The following is a 20452-nucleotide window of genomic DNA, read 5'->3' on the forward strand; positions in this document are numbered from 1 at the left end:
TCAGGTCATTTATGTGCTGCATGAATAATATTTCTTGTTCATGATAGATTCGTGGTACCTCTGTACAAGCGCTAATTCAGTTATCTGCAGCGGACATGCTGTTTATTGAGAAGACTGAACCAAAAAGTATATATTCAGAAAACAACAGCCGGACAGGTGAATGCATTGCCAGAGCGAATAGAACGACGCTACGGCTGGCCACGGGCACTTGGCGACAGCCATGCATGCGTTTCAAATAGTCGACCTCCGACAGTGTGCGACATTGTCTCTCGCAACGGTGGAACGCCGGACTGTGTGTTATAGTGTTACATATTTCGTACATACGTGAAGAACGCACACTACGCCTCCACCGTCCATTGACAGACGTATATTCATAGTATGATAATAAACTATCCATACGACTGCGGTTTAATGAAGGAATGGTTTCAGGCCACGCTGGAAGGTGTCAAAGCTGGTTTGTGCACACTGAGAATTCCGTTGCAATGAAACAATAAAAGAAGTTGTTTGGGATGTATTGCTAGTGTCTACTCTGCTCAAGGTGTCGTTAAATATCAGGCGTTTTCTGTCATTTTATCAGCAGGAATCATTATGAAACATGATGCTACACAGAAAGGTAGAGAACACTGATGCAACAAATTGAACGGGCTGTGTTTGCTTTGATGACATGTAGTGACCAAATGATACAACTAGCGAACCAGTTATTTTTGGGCACGCACATAATAAGAAGATGGCGGGCACAAGCCACCCACATGGTAAAGTCACACCATGAACTTGCTCTCTGTAGAAATAATTTACGTATTTGGGGGAGCACCCGTGCTCAAGCAGAGGTTACTTTAACTGTCATTTCCATATAGCACCGCATGATTCAAACTGCATCGAAAGATTGGACTGGTGCCGCATGACCAAAAAAAAAAACAGCATATTAATGCAATAACATCCTATTTTTTTAATTACACTTAGCGAATGCGGAACCCCACCGTTGAGGACAGTTATTTTTTTGTTTAGATACATGAGCGCGTGGTGCATTTTTGGAAACTCCCACACATCAACTGCACTTGACCAAGCTTTTGCTTGCGTGGCCTACAGCGTTTAAAAGGCTTTTCCTTCCGTGCATATCAAGCATGTCCAACCTCTCTGTTCACATCTGCGGTTCTCCAGATTAAGAAGGTAAAATATATCCCCGTGACCGCTATATAGTAGCCCATCTCTTTCAGCACTCTGATATTGTGTTCAGGAAATTAAAAGAAAGTGTAAGACCCATCTACCATGATGCAGCATTTATAACTGTAAAGCCAAAACGAAAACAGCGATAGATAAAAGAAATAGGAACGAAAATAAGTGTGCTTATTATGGACGCTGCTGTAAATCTGAAAAGCATGGTGCAATTGAAGTGTACTTAAGTGTTGTTTCATCTTAGTGCTGCATTTCGTGTGGTATAGGAACTTTCCATGGAAGGCCGTAAATGGAAGCACCATTGGTGAGCAGCTGATCATCTCCCGTAAGTCTGTAAACATGAAAAATTGAATGCAAAATGAAGTACGCAAAAAAAAAAATCTAGACAGTCATACCTTTTGTTTCTAGAGAGAGGAAAAGAAAAACGTGTTGTTTTATGGATACTTGAACCAGTAATGCTCTTACTCAAACTCGTGTTTATTTTTTATTATTTAAAGCTTAACTCGATGATATTTGACCGAAACAAATCGCTAATCATTATATCTGAGTAAGAACACGATTTTTTCTCGGTTTTCGTGATAACGTAACGAACTCAACGTTGCGCAAACAAAAAGTCCCCTTACTTATGAAACCCCAGAAACAAGAGAAACAAATAAAGAATGCACAGATACCACCTCGAATTTTCACGAAACCGCCGTGGAGTCCTTCAATCCACAATAATGAGCTCAAAATTTTCACCGCGGAACATCATTTATGCTTTTGCCAAAGCATAACTTTGACACAGTCGTTTCGTTACGGACGTCACTACCTGCCAAGAAGCTTCGAGAAAAGAAGGCACAATAAAACCACGAGCAGAAGCAAGTTGAAAGCTCCGAGCCAAATCAGGGTTTCTTGTGTTATAGGCACGCAGACCTACAGAATCCCGCTTGCACCTTAAACAGCTCCTGAAGGGTACGCAATCACCTGCGACTCAGATAAGAAAAGGGTAAAACAAGCTCTCCGGCACTTTTCACATTACGTTCATATAGAACAGGAAGCTACTGAGCGTTCGAATCCTTGGGTGCAGCGAGATGCTGATTTCGTTTATTCAGTTGTGCTCCTTTTTTTAGCTATGACGTAAGTGTGTCTCCCCAGGGAAAAGAAAGAGGGGGATATGCAGATAATGCGAGGAGCGAAAAAAAAGGGTAAGAGTAAATCCTTATAAGAGGAAAGAAGGATGGAAGAAAGAAGGAGCTGTTCACTTCGCCTACAGGGGGCGCCAGTAAAGAACCAGTGACGGACAGTTGTTTGGCTGCCGGTTAAGCGGGCCCTATCGACTTAGCCAGCGATGGCAAACAAGGCTGCGGACGGGATCGACAGCAGGTAGGGGGTGGGCGTAAATCAGGCCCCGCTGGAGGCGATCAATTTGCGAGACATGAGCGCGCTCGCTCGCCGAGCGACAGATTGGCGCGCCTTTTTCCCGCTAAAGAAACGCGCGCGCAGGAGGAGCGGAGAGCGCGCCAAGCTATCGTGATGGCGCGCCCGCGCTCGCTCCCTTTCGACCAGCAGCTGCTAACGCGATCGAACGCCGATGGCAGCGCTCCGATCATTCTCGCGCATTAGGCGCGTCAGAATAAAGACTAATGAGGCATTCAGGCGAGGTGTTGCTCTCGCCACAAACTTTCTCTCCACCCTTCCTTCGTTCGCTCGCGGGGAAAAGACGACGTCTTTGGAGGCGAGTGAGAGCGGGTGAAAGAGGTGGGTCGGTCGAGATCTGGCGCGCCTCGACGGAGAGGCAGGCATATACGCGCGCGCACACGCTCGCATGACGAAGAGCGCGTAATTAACGAGCGGCGCGCGCGGAAGGCAACCGAACAGCCGCGGGCAGCCTGGTGCAGGCAGCGGCAGCGGAACGGGCTGTCACGTGACCACGCGATTCCCCGCCGAGCGCTCGGGCGCGCGCGCGTGTCTGTGTGTCGCGCTTGTTTCACGTCCGGCGTGAATGGGCGGCCCATTGGCTGCCGTGGAAAGCGGGACCTGGCCGGTTTCTGCCATTGGCGTGCCTTGTTTACCCTCGCACAGCTGATGCCTGCCTGCCCGGCTGCGAGGAGGGGGCGAGGGTAGCCCGTCGCCGCGAGGGGGCGATCCCGCGAGTGCGAGCACGCTGGCGGCGGCGACGGCGGCGGGTTTTTTTTCATCGCGCGCGCGTGTGCGTGCGTGTGCGTGTGCCGGGGCGACGAGGACGACGACGACGGGGAACGGCGAGCCTACCGCTGCCAACATAATGAGCCATGAGCGTCAATTTTATGGACGGCCTGTTGGGGAGTGGTAGTAAGCCGCCGGACCCGGCGGCGGCGACGGCCGCTCCGGTGCCCTTCCGTCCGTACCAGACGAGCCGCGCCGCGGACATGTACCCGTTCGTGCACGCCCCGCAGCCGGCGACGTCCTCGGCGTCGCCTCTGGGCTACTTCGCCGCCTCGGTGGACTTGGCCAAGTCGGACGCGATGGCAGCTGCCGCGGCGGGCTACGCGGCAGCCGCGTTGGGACTGAGTCCGCACGCGGCGGCGGCCGCCGGAGGCGCGGCCGCGGGGTCGCCCACCACGGCTTCGCTGATGGCCTCGCAGCAGTTCCTGGCCGCGGCCGAGCTCGCCTACCCGCTGCCCAGGCTGGGAATGATGAGGCCCGAGGACGCACTGGCCGACGTGCCGCGCTACCCGTGGATGGCGCTCGCAGGTGAGGATCTGTCTGTCACTGAGAGTCGCCTTCCCCGCACGCTGCGCGGCGACGCCAGAGGACGTGTCCCAGGCTGCCACTGCGCCGCTCATAGGGGACAGCGTAAAGGGGGAAGCACTGTGACGCGCAAAGAGGCGAGGTGCCTGAAGCCTTGGCCATATAGAAGGCTTGATTCGCGACTGTATACTGGGAGATTGTGTTTGGGGCGAAAAGAAGCCCTCAGCAATAGGGACAGGGACTGGCTCTTGACTGGACGCGTTAAAGGATGCTGAAGGAAAAAGAAAGAAGCAATGCTGGGTGAAAATTGTTGGCTGAACTGACGTTAAACGTGAACTAAAGGTGCATAACACAGTCACAACTATTGCTTTGCGATTGGTGAAGGTAAGTCTGAAGAAGACAGTGTTGCTTGCAGCTGAACTGACCTGTACTGAAGCAGGTAAAGTTGAGCTCCCTATTACGCTTGTCTAGCCGTCTTTGTTCTTGATTAGTGTAAGCATGACACCCATCCTATGTAACCAACTGTATATATCTGGTCTTACTAGTTATCATGCATACTCCCTATCCCTGTCCTGCTTGAATATACACGTCGGCAGTATCTCATAAATAAATATAAATAATACAGAGATTTGAACCCCTCTTGTCCTGTTCAGCAAGAAACAATGTGTCGGGACTGCAGTGGGAACAAGCCACCTCATGTCATTCCTGATATGCGTATGTCTTTGAAACTCTTCTCAGCTTATCCCTACAGCGGAGACAACACATGGCCAAATTCTTTCAAAATTAACTCGCATATAGATGTCGTCAGAGGTAGGTCTAAGACATTTTAGTTGTTTAACAGCACTGAGATGTTTATAGCATACAATTCCTAAACCTAGAGTTTTGCAATTTTTTTTACGCCCGTTTTGCATAAAAGTGTTGCTACTCTATCAAAAGTATTTCAGATATCTCGAACCAATGATTACCTGTCGTATTTTCATCTATGTATTTGCTATGCTCTAAAGAACATGCGAAAATAAATGTAAGCGAAGTGCGAAAAATTTCCTTCTAATCATACTCCTCGAAATCATCTCGCAATGCAAACGCTACAAAATACAGAGTGCTAAATTACTGCTTCGTGGATTACACGCTTCTATTACTATTTCCATGCAGCCTTCACTGTAGTACTTTAAGTTGAGCTGGCATCTAGTGTGGCATTCTCATCTATTCACAGTAAACTAACCTCTCATCGCACGTTGCGATGGCTCCCTGAGTGATACACGGCTTCGCTATCTTCTCGATCTGTGTCACCCGTTGTGCCGGCTTAGTAAGTGAGTCTGTCGTTCCAGTAGCTTCCTTCAAAGCTCTCCAACTACAATTAAACTGAATAGGCAGCTTATAACATTTGGCTTGCGCTTTTTCTGTGTTGAGTGTGCAACATGTTGCCACCATGTTGAAGGTGACTAAACGACATAACGTGTGTGCATTTCGCGCCTTTATTTGCATCAGCTTGAGGGACATAAACAAGCGGAGTCCTTCGTCTTTTACCTGCTTAAGTCTCCTTATCTTCCTCACGCACTAAAATAAACTGCACATGTCAGTATGCATGTGCACTTGTATAATGCGTGCTGTTCTAGATCCTGACCGCACGATAGAGACTTTCGTGCACGTAAGGGACCCCTCTTTTAGTGCTAATAAATTTATATGGCTTCATATTAGTATAAATTGCACGTAAGTTAATTTTGCGATTCAGTTAGCCATTACTGCAATGCACTAATAAAGTAAATTTATTGAGGTTATTTCGCTCCACGAACAAATGAGAGGCAGCTATTTTATTACGATGATGGAATTAAAGGGGATTTTTCGAGAGTATATACCTTGAGCAGTAATCGCTTTTCGGTTCTATGTATATCTGCGTACACAGAGCACAGGTTACACACAGTTGTCATGCTTATCGAACTCGCTTAGCCTTTTCCTCTTTTTGCTCTTTAAAGACAACCTGATTTGTTTCAGTCATGTGGTCCATAAAATGTATGCAAGTTCATCTTGACCTCGTGGAAGAGAAATTCCATACTGCTAGAGTGCACCGTGTGCCTGTGGGACACATGTGCATTGAATGCATAGCTCCATCTGCCGAAGTATTTATGTGGACTCGAGAGTACTGAGTGAGGTGCTGCTCGCGAAGATACATGTAACTCATGAGCAGTGAAAAGCGGAGTTTAAAGAGCCCTTATTTGCCTTACTTCTGTAAATGATTTAACTAATAATATTATGCATGCACTGACATTTTCGAACAGTTGAAGCAGAAAGATGTAATGAGGGATTAATTACGCGTTAGCATCCTCCCATGCAGAGCAATAAGGCTACAAACGAAACCCATGTTGCTTGCACAGAAACTCCGTAGTTGAGTGAAAATTCGCCCTGGTCCGAGCTTCGAACCCCGCACCACTGCCTCACCGGAGAAGTCGCTCTATCCACTTTGTTACCCGGGCGGCAAAGAGCCCTACAAATTTCCACCTTGGGCGCTTCCTTAAACCTTAGACAAACCAGGAAGATGGAAAACATTCTCTCGATACAGCAAGATGTTGCCTTTAGCTGTGCCCCTGAGCCATAGTTCAGTCTTTAAACGATCGTTGCAGGCATTTGGAAGTGCCTTATAAAGCATTTGTCGCGCATTTGTTTCCCATCGTATCGGCGCGATCAGCGGGGTTAATAATTTCACCAAGCTTTTTTCTACACGCAGCACTTTATTTTAAAGGCTGTCAGCTTGCCCTTGGTGGCTGTCGTTTGGTTGAGTGCATTTTATTCAAAACGTTGAGACACACGCAACCTCCCATCTGAAACCTTGAATAATAATATTAAAAAAAACATTATATAAAAGAACCATGGGGCGCAATTCAATAGACGCACTCACAAAGGCTAAACGTGCTCGAGGCAACTACTGCAAGCGCGCTTGAGGTGAAGGACGCTCTGCGCATGCACGAGCCCCGCTTCCGGCCTGCAATCATTCTACGCGCGAGATCCTAAAATGCTCGCTGTATACATGCTCATAATTTACGATCCTTTGTTTCAACGATTACCGCGTAAGCCGAAACCCATCATGTAAAAAAAAACGACTAAAGTTACCTATAATCATTTTGATTATTTTAATTGCCCACCTATTTCTCGCCATAAACCGCCATAAAATGTCGGCGTTGTTGCTCGGAAGGCCCATTGCGGGGTTTTGCACCGAGGGGTGAATGGCACGAAATAAATGTGCCCGTAACTTGATACACTTTGGAAACTTCCTTCTTGAACGTAATTAGAATTCTTGACCCAGCAATTAGCGGTAGCATATTTGAATATCCGTGGCTGGAACAAAGCAACGTGCCTTCAGCGAATGAAAGACGCTGTAATGTGGTTTAATAAACTCCGCGTGGCCCCTTTCTTTCTTTCTTTTTTCTTCTTGCTTTATATGGCAGTAATAGAGCGAAACAATCGCGCTCCGTTTACTGTCGGCGCTGCCATCTTTCAGATCTCTGCCTTGCAACCTGCAGCGGAACTGTCGTGCTTTTCGGTCGAGCCGAATGACAAAGGGCGCAAAATATGTCCAATAGCCGGCTGCCAGTAATATATTGAATTGAGTGCATAGTGGCAGTTGATGTCTTATCTGATCGTGACAGCGTTTCGAAGAATGCACTACACGTGCACATTTTCCGTTTTTCTTCTCGCTGCGCCGAATACTTTGGCAGAAGCAGACCCTCTGCAAACACGCATACATGGAGGGTAGTGAGGGCAGTGACCTTTCATGACTTATCGTTTTTCGCCATCGACATGGCTCCGCGAACGGACACTATACACAGAGAACGATCAATGAACTCGGGCCGGGTTTGTGGCAGCCGAATACCACAGCATCACGTTTGACGTACAAGTTCCAGTTAAGCTGCTTGTCAGTTTGGATACTCCCAAGAGCACACGCAGACTAAGCGGCAGTTAATTTAGGTGGACATTTCGCGCAGCCCGGGTGTTTTGACGGCGCGCATGAGTCAGCGCCCAGACGGCGTTTTAATCATGTCCTTCGTTTAATTCCACTGCCATCGTTTTTAGCTGAGTTGGTTACAATAACCCGCGAAACGAGGCTCTACGGAGGTAGAAAAATCAACATTCTTGTCTAAATCGCACGGCATAACTTATTTCTTTTTGTACGAGAGCAGAAGTAAAATTTGTCGGGACACTTGTTCACGAACCGTCGTGGCTCGTTAGATCTCAAACGTTCCCATCATGGCGCGCAGGTGGGTTCCGAGCCTTCAAATAGGTTTTAATATGATGCGAGCTTTTGCTTTCATTTAAGATTTTTTTCATGCCTCCCCCTCCCAAATGCGTTTGTGCCCATTTGCGTCAGTGCACGTGAAGAATTCCAGAACTGAATTTTTCCGAGCAAAGTCAACGACAGTACCGTTAGGTAGCTCTAACAGCGATATTGCTTGTTCAGGCCCGAGCCATTCGGTTAACAGCAGGAAACAGCCTGGAAGCCTGGGGCTCTCGTAATAATAATTGGTTAATAATTGGTTTTTTGGGGGGAAAGGAAATGGCGCAGTATCTGTCTCATATATCGTTGGACACCTGAACCGCGCCGTAAGGGAAGGGATAAGGGAGGGAGTGATAGAAGAAAGGAAGAGAGAGGTGCCGTAGTGGAGGGCTCCGGAATAATTTCGACCACCTGGGGATCTTTAATGTGCACTGACATCGCACAGCACACGGGCGCCTTAGCGTTTTTCCTCCATAAAAACGCAGCCGCCGCGGTCGGGTTCGAACCCGGGAACTCCGGATCAGTAGTCGAGCGCCCTAACCACTGAGCCACCGCGGCGGGGCGGCTCTCGTAGTGCATCTCCATTTTCCGGAGTATTTTGTTCACGTGGTTACCTCTGCATCAGAACACGTGGTGACTGTAAGGATATCCCCTCAAAAGCAAAAAAGGCTCGTATCGTGCTGTTTACACGTGAACGTCAGTGCAGTGTGTTCTAACCGTTCGGCTGCGGCACGTGGCTGCATGGATGTGAGCATATGGCGCAGAAAATGCTTTCTCTTCCAGACTCTCGCTCCGGACAGACACCGTTAGAGTGCGACTTCCTGTCGTTGCTACAGGGGCGAGGTTATAATACTTCAGACGTGCAACAATAATAAAAAAAAAATGACGGTAGATTTGCGTATACTCCAGTTAGGCCAAATGCGAATGAGGTGTGCAAGTACTTCGATTTACACTTCGGTTCAGGTTTTCAGACTGCGATAATGGGTTAATGTCCATATATGCGGAATTGGTCATTCTCTACTTTGAATTCATACATCCTTGGGACTCCTCATACCGCTCCTGGAGCAGTGGTGCAGCGGTTAAGCAATGTGCCACGGCCCTGCGATGGCAGGTGCTGCTACCGGTGGGGCTTGTGAGACCCAAGTTGCTCTTCTCGAGCAGTCTCTCGTGATCAATCATTAATTGAACTGCCACGGTGGACATGTTGTGATGACGCCACGGGGAGGTTGTCAGGTGTGTATACACACACACACGCCCAGCGCCCGGTGGGCAGCCTGCCACAAAGCGAGCTTCAGACAAACAAACACACAACAGCTAAATGAGGGGAATGGCCAGTATATAAGCGCTAACGCACTAAAGAACGGTGCCTTGCTCTCTGGGATAATCGATCGGTCAATATTTCATTGGATTTATTGCTTCGTTCTAACAATACGCCTGAAGATTACACTGCCTGGTTGGAAAGAACCTAGCAACATGTTTTCGTACCGGCATCCCTTGCTCAGGATTCCTACGGCAGCTGAGCGCATTCTCCGAGGGAAGCCTTTGAAAGCAGTTGACAGAGTGGGCTGTAAACTGATATTTTCCCTTTACGTGTTAGGCGCAGAATTCCTGAGCGGACGAGGAGACTTAACGCTAAATTTGATTTTACGTTGGGATGACACAAAAACAACAAAAATATCTTTTTCAGTGGGAAAGACAAGCAGGGGTCTTTTACTGTGAATTTTTTTTATATGGCAGCCCCAAACCAATTAATGTCTTAGTTTGCTTTGGTACTGACAGAGAGTAAGAGAGAGAAGTGGCAGAGGAAAGGCAGGGAGGTTAACCATGCAGTAAAATGCTCCGGTTGGCTACCCTGCACTAAGGGAGAGGGATGAAAGGGGCGTAAAAGAATAAGAAGTATAGCAATGCGGTCCGTAGCACGCACGACAGACAATGACACACGCACTGTAAGTCGCAGGCCACCGCAGCTGTAGCCTGCACACCTTGAGGGCGGCGACCTGAGTAGAAGAGGTCGAGGGCCCTCCGTCACAAGACAGCGCAGACATTCCAGTGTCAAGAAAGGCTGCTTGCCGCTGCGGCTGATAATGTTGATGACAACGTTAGCATCGAACTTCTTCTCGGAAGGATGAGGCTGGAGGATGCGTTGTACCAGCTATTGGGCAGCTGCAAGCACTGGATTCAACAAATCCAGCCTCTGCAGTGCATTCTGTGTAGCTCGCGCGTGCAAGCTGAAAAGCAGCACACGAAATGCATTCACGATTGGCTTAAGCATTGCGATCACTTGCTAGTCTGTGACCTGGGCCGGTTTCTGACCTACTACCCGACCAGCAGTAGGCTCGACACACTGGGTGCGCGGTGACTGTTCTATCACTGAGGGTGTGCAGTGCTTCGGGAGCGATGGCCAAGTCACTTGCCGGTCCCGGTTTTGGACCGGAGTTGGGCCATGTGCTTGATTAGCAATGGGCTCAGGACTTTGAGTACGCAATACCTGCTTGGTCACTGCTGTTGTGTGTAGTTCAGGCAGGGATGGCCAAGGCCCGTCCGCGACAACGTCAGGTACTGACAGCGCATACACTAGATGCAGGTGAACGGGCCGCTCAAGTGAGAATGTTGCGACTTTATCTCTGTTTTAGTGCGTTGTCGGAAAACAAGAAAAGGAGGTTGAAGAGCGTACCGATCGTCACCTGTCATCAAAATTTAGAAATCACCGCTGAACATGCTCATGAGCTTCCTGGGAAGAAATGTGCGGTTATCCTTGATTCCATGGGCATTCATATCGCAAACGCAGAAGTATGCCGCTCTGTAAACATATACAATATAGCAGCAATTATTTAGCCCATGACATTTCCACGTTTCATAGGACATCGTGCCGCCTACGTCACCAAGGAACCATCATGAATCCGTTACTCAGAACATCTTTGGATCGCAATGACGCAGCAGGTATTATGATGCATGCGGTATTGTAAAGAGAGGCAGAGGAAGGCGAAATACCCGTATCTTGATCACTCTTCGCCTGATCCTCATTCATGCACGGTTTGACAAGAAATTCTAGGCTGATTGCATACGGTACGCAGGCGATGCGGTACAAACACTGCAGCTTCAGGAATAGGGAATTAGCCGAACACAGCTTGCATGTCCACAGCAGTATAAGACACCACAGTCGCTTGAAATTTTATACGTAACGCACTAAACATTTATGAAATATAGCCTGGTTCAAAGGCGTAACCAATGATGTTCCAGAAGTGGGAACAGTATTTCTGGAACTTGCGAACACATCGTGTAGCTGTTTAGGATGTTAAGCCCTTCTAACTGCAAATCTCTTTCGAGCTCCCAGTGTTTTCCCCTTAATCAGCAATTCCCAAACTATTGATTTTGTTTCAAGACAGTGCACAGAAGTCTATAGCCCAACAGCGTTATGCGTATCACGCGTTTAAGCGCGCGCAAACGAATGGGTGTCGACTGCATTTCGTTTGAGGTGTGTATAGCATCGTAAAGCTACTTTGACGCCAGTTCTCAAATTTATAAGCGCATTAACGAGAAGCGTACGCAGCTGAGGCGAGTCTTTACGACTCCGTTCGTGGCACCGTTTCATTTCGCGGATAACTATCCTGCGCGTAATGAGGAAATTCGCAGTTTACGCCACGCCTCGATGTGAACGCGAAGGCGGAAAATAAAACCTCGTCTCGGCGGAAAAATGGCGGTTTTCCCATTAGAGGCACTTAAGCTGAGTTTTGCCGCTACGTTCGCAAACATGACGAGTTTGATCGGTGACGTTATCGCGTCGGCACTCAACTCAGCGCCGATATCTTCGTAATAATAAGTGGGCTGCCTGGAAAAGACGCCAATGCGCTGAGCGCAGGGCAATCAAACGGCGTAAATGCATCGAAGAAGGCGGTGTGCGTCGTATCATTCTCGAGGACTTTTCTCACTCGAAATTGATTGCTTTTCAGCGCTATCCTTCGGACTTCTACTATAAGGCGGTTTGAGCGGGATCTGATCGGACTTTCGAGCAGTTTGAGGGGACGAAATGAAGTAATAACGTTGATTTTTAAATATTGAATTTACTATCTCACCTGGATTTAAATTTACGTGCCCGAGAACCGTCAACGATATTTTTTTTGTAGGGAGCAATATGAAACTATGCATTATAATATCGTCCAGCGCATTATAAATCAAGGGGTCAACGCAGTCAGATACAAAACACAGCGAAGCATAAATCAGTAATGAATTTATTTCAGAAAGCAAGGGAATGAAAGAAGAATGGCAAAAAAAATCAGTAGCATTCGAGGTGCAGCCACATGAACTGTGGCAGCAAGACCTTGGATGCAGATGTTATAAAAAAAATGCAGCCTTGTTCCTATTTTCTTTTTTTACTCGACAAGAGACAAAATACAAAAAAGGTGCAGCTCTGCTTAGGTGCTCATTTTCCTCCCATTTTAAACAGCCAATGTTCTTTGCACAAAATTCGCAAGCAAAATTCTTCCCCCTGTGTTGGAAAACAGAGCGGGGAAAACTGCGTTTGTGAATTGTCTGTGTACAATTTTGCCTGCTTAAAATGGTTAACGAAATGAGTACTGACTAGAAAATTCACCCACCTTATCAGGACATATTTTTGGCGAAATTTCCTTTTTGGCCAATCTCTCCCTTTCAGTTCATTGATTTAGATGAAACAAAACGACAGGAAAGAAGCAATAACATGTTTGTTTTAGTCGTTTTCTATGACGAGCAGTTTATGTATAATAGCCTCGTTTTGTTACAGGTAGTTCTAGAACACTCTAAGTACTCTCTTTAACCACTATGAACGCGATGTTTGCCGATCATGCTCAGCGACTGATGCTATTGATGCTTAACTTCATGTCGTACCGAATAAGAAAGTAACGTGCCACTTTGATTTTGCAAAACGATGGGCTTTTTTTTTTTAGTTATCCAAACATGTCCGATCACTTGGACCTCCATATTTAGCTACAATTACACACAACTAGAAACGAACGAAGAATATGAAGCCAACGAAGAATCTTAAATATTCTCGTCTAGAGCTCTTGTGGGCATAACTTTAACTGCGCTACAACAGGTGTCGTCATTATATTTCGAGCATTGCATCTACCGGGCTTCGTACAGGTTCGCACAGATGTGCACAAATTCTAGTCTCTATGCATGAATCTGAAAATTCGTGCTATCTTGTGCCCCTACGCCCCCTGAGGTGTCAGATACTTGTGGTACGAGGTTAAGGTTTTGGTCACTGACAACTCAAGACTTAACTGCTTAACGACATTATTTTCGGAATAAGAGCCACAAGGCCACGTGTAATACATTTAAGTGTAATCAATCAATGAATGGATCAATCAATCAATCAATCAATCAATCAATCAATCAATCAATCAATATTTTTTATTTTGCAGACACAAAAAAAAGGTGGCGGGAGAAAAATCTGGTTTGTTTGCAGCTTAATCAGGCTCCAGACACCCGCGATGATAAGCCATGCATTTTTAAGATTGAATGCATTCTCTGTAATACAAAAATCGTGAACGGAGACATTTGCCACTTGGGCTATGCAACAAATGGCTGCTGCATTGATGGGGTAGCTTCTTGAACGGGCGCAGCCTGTAGGGCAGTGCTCATGTTTCATTTCACAAGTCGCTATCTTTTCATGAGTGCCGACACGAGGAAGGGCCCGTCTACACACTAAATAGCACCTATCTGCATTAAGCATTGAAGTGGCGCTTGAGATATGGAGAGATACTTCACCGATACCGGAGTCTTGACATCGCTTGATGACAAACGAGTTCGCAGCTACTTTGGTCGGAATATATAAAGCACAATCGCATCGAATTTACATCTTTAGCAGCAATAAAAACGCCTTAATGGCTTTAATTTTGAATGTGTGGCACAGTTATTACATTATATTTCCTTTACATCAGCGCACCTCTTGGCGCCACAAGTTTGTAGATGCTTTTACTGTACAGGTGTGTTGTCTCAGGAGTGATGCTTTGCATGTTCAGCTTAACTACCGTGGCTGACCGCTAATGCGGGCGTTTTTTCGTCTTTCCAACATTTGAATTGTGAGGACTGCAGCTACGAATTCTAGACATTAATTTCTCTTTTCGCCTTTTTTTTTTGTACACTAACTGTTGGGTTCGATGCCGAATGCTTGACTCCGTACGCAGGCGTCACTATGTCGAACGGCTCAAGAGCACTAGCGTGAAAGATTTACCTCTCATGTCTCTCTTTCCGTGAACTTAGCCTAAGCTCATGTATTTATGTTTAAAAACTGCCGTCACTGCTGTGCGCTCGTGATGCATAAGAAAGCTCCGCAGCGTATATTAACGAAGCAATCCCAATACGCGCTACAGCTATAAGTTTCTAGAGCTACTATTTATGCGCACAACGCATTTAGCAATAAACACTGGGCACTGTTTGGAATTACTGATACTCCGAGTGTTTTTTTTTTCTTTCTAAAGAAATATCCATATATTGTTGTGGAAGAGAAAAGGAGAAGCTGCTTGTGTTCCGTACCTTTTGTTTTGACCTCCCATTTCAAATTGTCCTGCAGGGAACGTAACGAGAACACGGGACAAAGCTTCTCTGTTTGTAATAAGCAACGAACAAAACTAAAACAAAAAGTTATAATCAAAACGATAACTGTTATGATCAAAGTGAACAAAAAAAAGACAACAGAAGGGTAGTCGCCGTGTTCTCGAACCTCCCGCTGCACTGCGTATAGGTGCGCAAAGGTTCATTTCGGGCCGCTCGCTCGCAATATCGCGGCGGACCGCCCGTTGGGACCTCATTTGCCGCGCCGTTTCGCAGCGAATGGCTGGCGCATGACTCTTTTCTATATCCCCATTCTTTGTCTCTTTTATTTGTCACTCCGCGCACATCGTCCCCGCTGAGTCTAGCGTCAGACACCGTGGCCTGAAACGTCACGGACCGCCACCGCGTGTTTCTCACACCCGCTTCACAAGCCGCCAACCTGCGACGCCCCCTCTCCTTCTTTCATCCTTGCAGCCACCCCCACTCGCTGTAGGGGCTCAGTCTAGAGCGAGAGAGAGAGAGACGTTCGGCGTTTTCAAGTGACTCATTACGGGTGCACTATACTAATACGCAGAAAGACAAACGTCTACACGCCGCCTCCCTCCGCCCCGATATTGGGTTTGTATTTTATTCGAGCATCCCTGCATAGTCTAGCCTATGTGCTGCTGCTATGGCCTGCGGCCACATGGGAACACCTTTAGCCTTTTTTTCCGGGGGATTTATGCCCGTTCGGCGCGTCAGGCTGGCTGAAGAACCAGGAACGCTCGGGAGCTGTATGTCATAAATCACGCGCGACTTAACCCCCCCCCCCCTTTCAATTCTCTTACTTCCCCCAACGCCCCCTCCCGGCGCCCTCGCACACACACGACACCTCCTTTATCCCTCCATTTTTTATTTATCTTCTTAACGGCGACCTTGAAATTCCTGGCCACGCCGTTCCCTCTGCTGTACTCAGTACTCGAGGCGTGTGCAGCCCTGGTGGCCGCATGCCGCGAAACAACCTCGAACTCTTTTGTCCCACGACGCCGTTTCGGGAACGAACGACGCACAGTGTTCGTGTTCGTCGCTGCGTATGTGCGCGCGGACGCCAGCAGAGCAGTGCGTCCCGCCTGCTATGCGTGCTCCGTGGACCGAGCGGTGGCGAATGCAGTGAAACCATTGTCTCCTTTAGCCAGACGGGGGCTTGTTTTATGCCTGCAGCTACGCCCCCCCCCCTTCATCCACCCGCTGTTTTTTTCGCGCCATCTCAATTCCAGTACACGCGCGAAACCTGCCGCAACGCGCACGCAACGTGAAGAAGCCGACCGTTGCTCCTGCCGCTTAGTCGGCGCCGCGTTGGAGAAAGGATAACAAGAGGCTTTTTTTTTTTTTGATGGCCGCACTTTATCGAATTTTTGTTTAGTGCACGCAAGGCCGGTTTCGTGCGTCGCGTGAGCTGCTTTTTTGTTGTGGCCTGTGGAAGGCTGAAAGCCAGAACGGCATTCTCGATATATTTACACTCTGTATGTGTATACACATACTGAGATATATCGATAAGGTGTCGTTGCGACAAGCTAACGTCCTTACTGGGATTCTTTTTTTCGTGGCTGTCATTCGGTCCTGATTTTGTTTTATGTAAAGGCCGTGACGTGCGGAGCCCATGATTTTGATTTGATTTACGATTTGAATTCTACAGCGTACAGATTCTTTTTTATTTATCTAAACAGCGTCAGCTTAATGCAAGGGGCTGGCGCTTGCTGGTACTGATTGCGCCGCGTAGGTGTTTTACTGCGTCGCTTTGCTTAGTTCCGGCATAGTCTCGTTTAATTTGTCCCTATTCGAGGCTTAAAAGTGTTCCCATTGTTGGACGGAGCGTATGCCGGTGTTGTCACGAGCAGTATTTACGATTTGAGATAAGCCAGTAGCGCGCAAAGTATGAACACAAGTAGATCCGAAATTTTATGACCGCGCTATGCAACGCTTTCGGGATCTACAGGTGTCTGTACAGTCGCGAAAATACCTTTGCGAAATGCATCCAGTTAAATTCCCCTTTGTTTGTTTGTCCTCCTCCTCTTATAAATTTTCTTTTTCGTTATTGGCTGAGCGCAAAGAAGTCTGGTTTGTCCGTGTTCTGTTATTACCCGGGAATCGTTTCGCGGCGTTTCGCGGAGTCGGGGCTTCGCTGTGCAGGGGCGACTGGAATGCGCCCCAAAAGCAACTCGGGCATGACGACTAAGAGCTCAGCGCTTGTCGTTACCTGTGCGCTGCTTCGGGTGCGGCCATTAGAGCAGCTGTGTACCACGGCCTAAAACGGCCTGACAAGCGCGAGACAAAAAAACTGCTTGCGCAGAGACGCATCGAGCACGTATAAATTTTCCCGAACAACGGCAGCCATTCGATAGCAGCACTGGTCGTTCGCACGATTTCCTGATTGGAAAGTTAATTACCCGAGACGATCGATATATTCCACTGCCTCTACGACCACCTGGAAGCATTGAAGTGAAAAATTTTTGTGCGGCGTACAAGCTGTCTACAGCGGGACATCACTATGATTACAAAACCACTATCATGGGCCGGTTTCACGGTAGCTCACCGAGTCACCTGTTGTGGATCCTGATTTCTCAGCTCGTGCAGGTTTGTTTGGGGACGGTGTTAGTGTTTCCTTCTTTAAGCGACTATCAAAGCCATTAGGCCTAACATAGGCTTAGTTGGACGGTGCCAGGCCTTGTAATCAGACATAGCATCCCCTAAACCCGTTCCAAGGCAATGCATTCAATTACTAACCGGACACAAATTTCTACAGAAGCAAAAGCACATCCACCAAAGATTAATTATGTGCTCTTAGTGTATTACGAAGGAGCAGTGTAATGCTACGCTGGTTTTAACCTATTTCTATCTTCAATTTACGCGTTCTTTCACCTCTTTGCTCGCTCAGACATGTAACACATGGTAAGGGAGTCACCTTTGATGCCAAGCTTAATTACTTATACCATGGCCATGTCCATGGAATTAATAACAACCACAAAGCACCACCCAAGCGACCTCGCCGAATCGATTTGGTTGTTCCTGCAGTCATCACTGCACTTTTTTCTTATTTTCTTATCTTGTCGTTCTCACGTTACTGACAATTTTACCGATTGAAATCCGTAAATTACATTACCAGAATTTCTGGGCAGGTGCATTTTCAGCCGGAAATAATTTATGGGCGCAATTTTTTTCATATATCGTAAGATTTCATTATAGCAGTAAATACATTTTTATATTTATATATAAACAGTAATATAAACAATTAATATACCCGCAGATCTTCGCTCGGCACGCTTGCGTTTTTTAGCCATTCGCGTTTTTCCTATCGTTAAAAAAATGTTCCGCATTGGTTTTCTCTGGCAGTCTTAACTGCTTGATGCGAGCGATGAACAAACTAGAAACGAAAGATTTTGCTACCTATTGGAAGAATGGACGATTAAGTACTTTCATAACAGCAGCTAACGATATCGCAATGTTCAAAATAGATTTCCAAGATTCCTGGACTACGTGAGTTCAGTGGATTTTCCACTAACATATGTATTTGGCATCTCTGTATGCCTTATAAAATTTTTATGGTTTGCGCTTTTGATACTCAATATTTGTGACTGGTCTGTAACGCTCAACTCATCTAAAAACAAAAAAGAAAGTAAACCTGCTTCTGTGCTTCCGTCTATGTGGCTATATTTGTGGCGCTACAAAAAAGTAAATGTGGTCTTGGCCCTCTATTCTCCGTAGGCTACTGATTCTTCTTTTTTTCTTCCACCCCGAAATTTACTTCTCGAATATAAGCATTCTGTAGTTACACTCAAACAAGAATAAAATGGAGTAAAATAAGGCATTATATAGCTCAATATTAATCTCTTCTTACAACCAGCCTTATAATCAGGGACCGAGTTCTCTTGTACCAGGTATTTGCTGCGTTTTCTGACATTTTTTTTTCAAGATTTCGATGGCTTATCGAAACATTACCTATAGGTATGCAACGGAGGTCATTCCAGACACGCTGTATACCCTCCGTTCTTGCTCGTCGTACGTTCGACAGTAGCTGCTACAGGAGCATATATACGCCCTCTGGACATTCGTGCACGGTTCCAACTTCGCGCAGCCTGTATCTGCTCACTGCCATCGACTCGTAATCCCGAGCAAAGCAGGGCGCGTCTGAGTGCCTATATAGCCGCTCCGTGCCGCCTGTACATGCACAGCCGCACAATGCCTCGCATCACTGCGTGTATGCATTCCGTGCTCGCGAGCGCTACTGAAACAGTGGCGCGGCGACACGTAATCCAACCCCCCCCCCCCTTCCCCTTTCTCATCCTCTCCACCCTTATTCTCCAGCACTGTTGGCGTCGGGGAACTCCCACCCTCCTCTATACAGCTGCTCAAGGAATTATTCCGCGGCCCGAGATTCCAGCGCCAGATTAAAAAGCGAAAAATAAGACAAATAAATTCTCCAAAGCCACCCCATTCCAGTGCGCGTTAAGCGTGCCTTTTCTGCTTCTCTTTATTCCGTGCAGATTCCTGCTTTTAGCGTTTATTTCCTTCTATAATCCCAACTGGCGTGTATACGTGAGCTCCCTTATTTCGGCGACTAATCTCCGCCTATTTATTGGGAACCGCAGATACGTATATACCTGCTTCTTTATGGCTTTCGCGATTGCCGATGCCTCGCGGCTACAATAAGTCTATAGCGTGTGTATACACTCCTCTCTTTTCCAAACTTTTCTCGCGTCGAACGTCTTCTTACTCGCCGAAGGCAGTTCGCCTCTGTCTATGGCAGGCATTGCGCTCAAGTCTTCGTCTCCGGGAGTATATATAAATTCGGGGAGTCGCGGCAACGACGGCGGCAACGCATACGCAGCGAGCGTGCGCGCGCTGGCTATCGGCGACGTCGATCGCGCGGCGCGCAGCTTGACGTTGCGTAATCCGCAGTGCGGCCCGGCCCGACGATAGCGGCGCGAAAACGAGGCGCTCGCTCCTCACATGAAAGGATAAATGGCGCCACGGACCGCTAATGTGACTCTTTGTAAGGTAATCACGGCCACCGACACGTTGCACGCGAGATCGCTCGACGCAGCGGCTTCTATATACCGTGGCATCTGAGTGCTGCTCCATGCCGGCCCGCCGCCGATCGCTCCGCTCGCTCGGTCGGTCGCTCGGCTTGCGATCGCCGTCGCGCCAACTAAGTGGATGCCCCGTGTGGTCGCAAACATACGCACGCACGCACGCACGAACTTAGTCGCTGCTACATAGCGGCCGCGCGAATGTGTGTTCTTTATTTCTCCCGCAAACGAGCGATAAAGCACGCTTTACAAACGTTATGTGTTTCGCGGAGGATAACCGGAGCGCTCCCTTGCGGCGTCCTCTGTTCATTATTGGTCCCTTTTTTATGTGCGTGCGTGCGTGCCTGCGAGATCTCTCTCGTCTTCGACGTCGTGCTTTCCGCTGAGAGCGGGTTCCCGCGTTGGGGCCGCAAGCTGTCGCGCGGGAGCGTGAAGATACCACGCGGCACAACCGCCGCCGTCGCCACCAGCGCCACCGGGCGACCTCCGGGCGCTTCGGTTCGTTTCTTTGTGTTTTTTTTTTCTGCGTGCGTCCTCCGAGCCGTCGTCTTTAGCAGCTCGGTCACGCGTCTTGTATGGCGGCTGGGCGCGCACGTATTGTACGAATAACCTGACCCGTACACGGCGCGCCAGGCGGAAATGGGAGGACTTTTATGTTATCTTATTTTTTTTCCTATTCCTAATGGCGGGGTTCCTCCTGCTCTGG

General features: G+C 47.7%; 1 protein-coding gene across 1 annotated transcript in view; it reads left to right on the top strand.

Moving 5' to 3' along the window:
* The first annotated feature begins 2937 nt into the window (after positions 1–2937).
* LOC144093832 (uncharacterized) overlaps positions 2938–20452 on the top strand; it is a 71039-nt gene continuing 53524 nt past the window's right edge. Inside the window, exon 1 of the mRNA XM_077627549.1 lies at positions 2938–3885. Within this exon, the coding sequence (XP_077483675.1) occupies positions 3444–3885 (442 nt within the window). The 5' untranslated portion in view covers positions 2938–3443. The remainder of the gene's footprint in view (positions 3886–20452) is intronic.

This window comes from Amblyomma americanum, chromosome 6 (genome assembly GCF_052857255.1).
Source record: "Amblyomma americanum isolate KBUSLIRL-KWMA chromosome 6, ASM5285725v1, whole genome shotgun sequence".
NCBI classification, from domain to species: domain Eukaryota; kingdom Metazoa; phylum Arthropoda; class Arachnida; order Ixodida; family Ixodidae; genus Amblyomma; species Amblyomma americanum.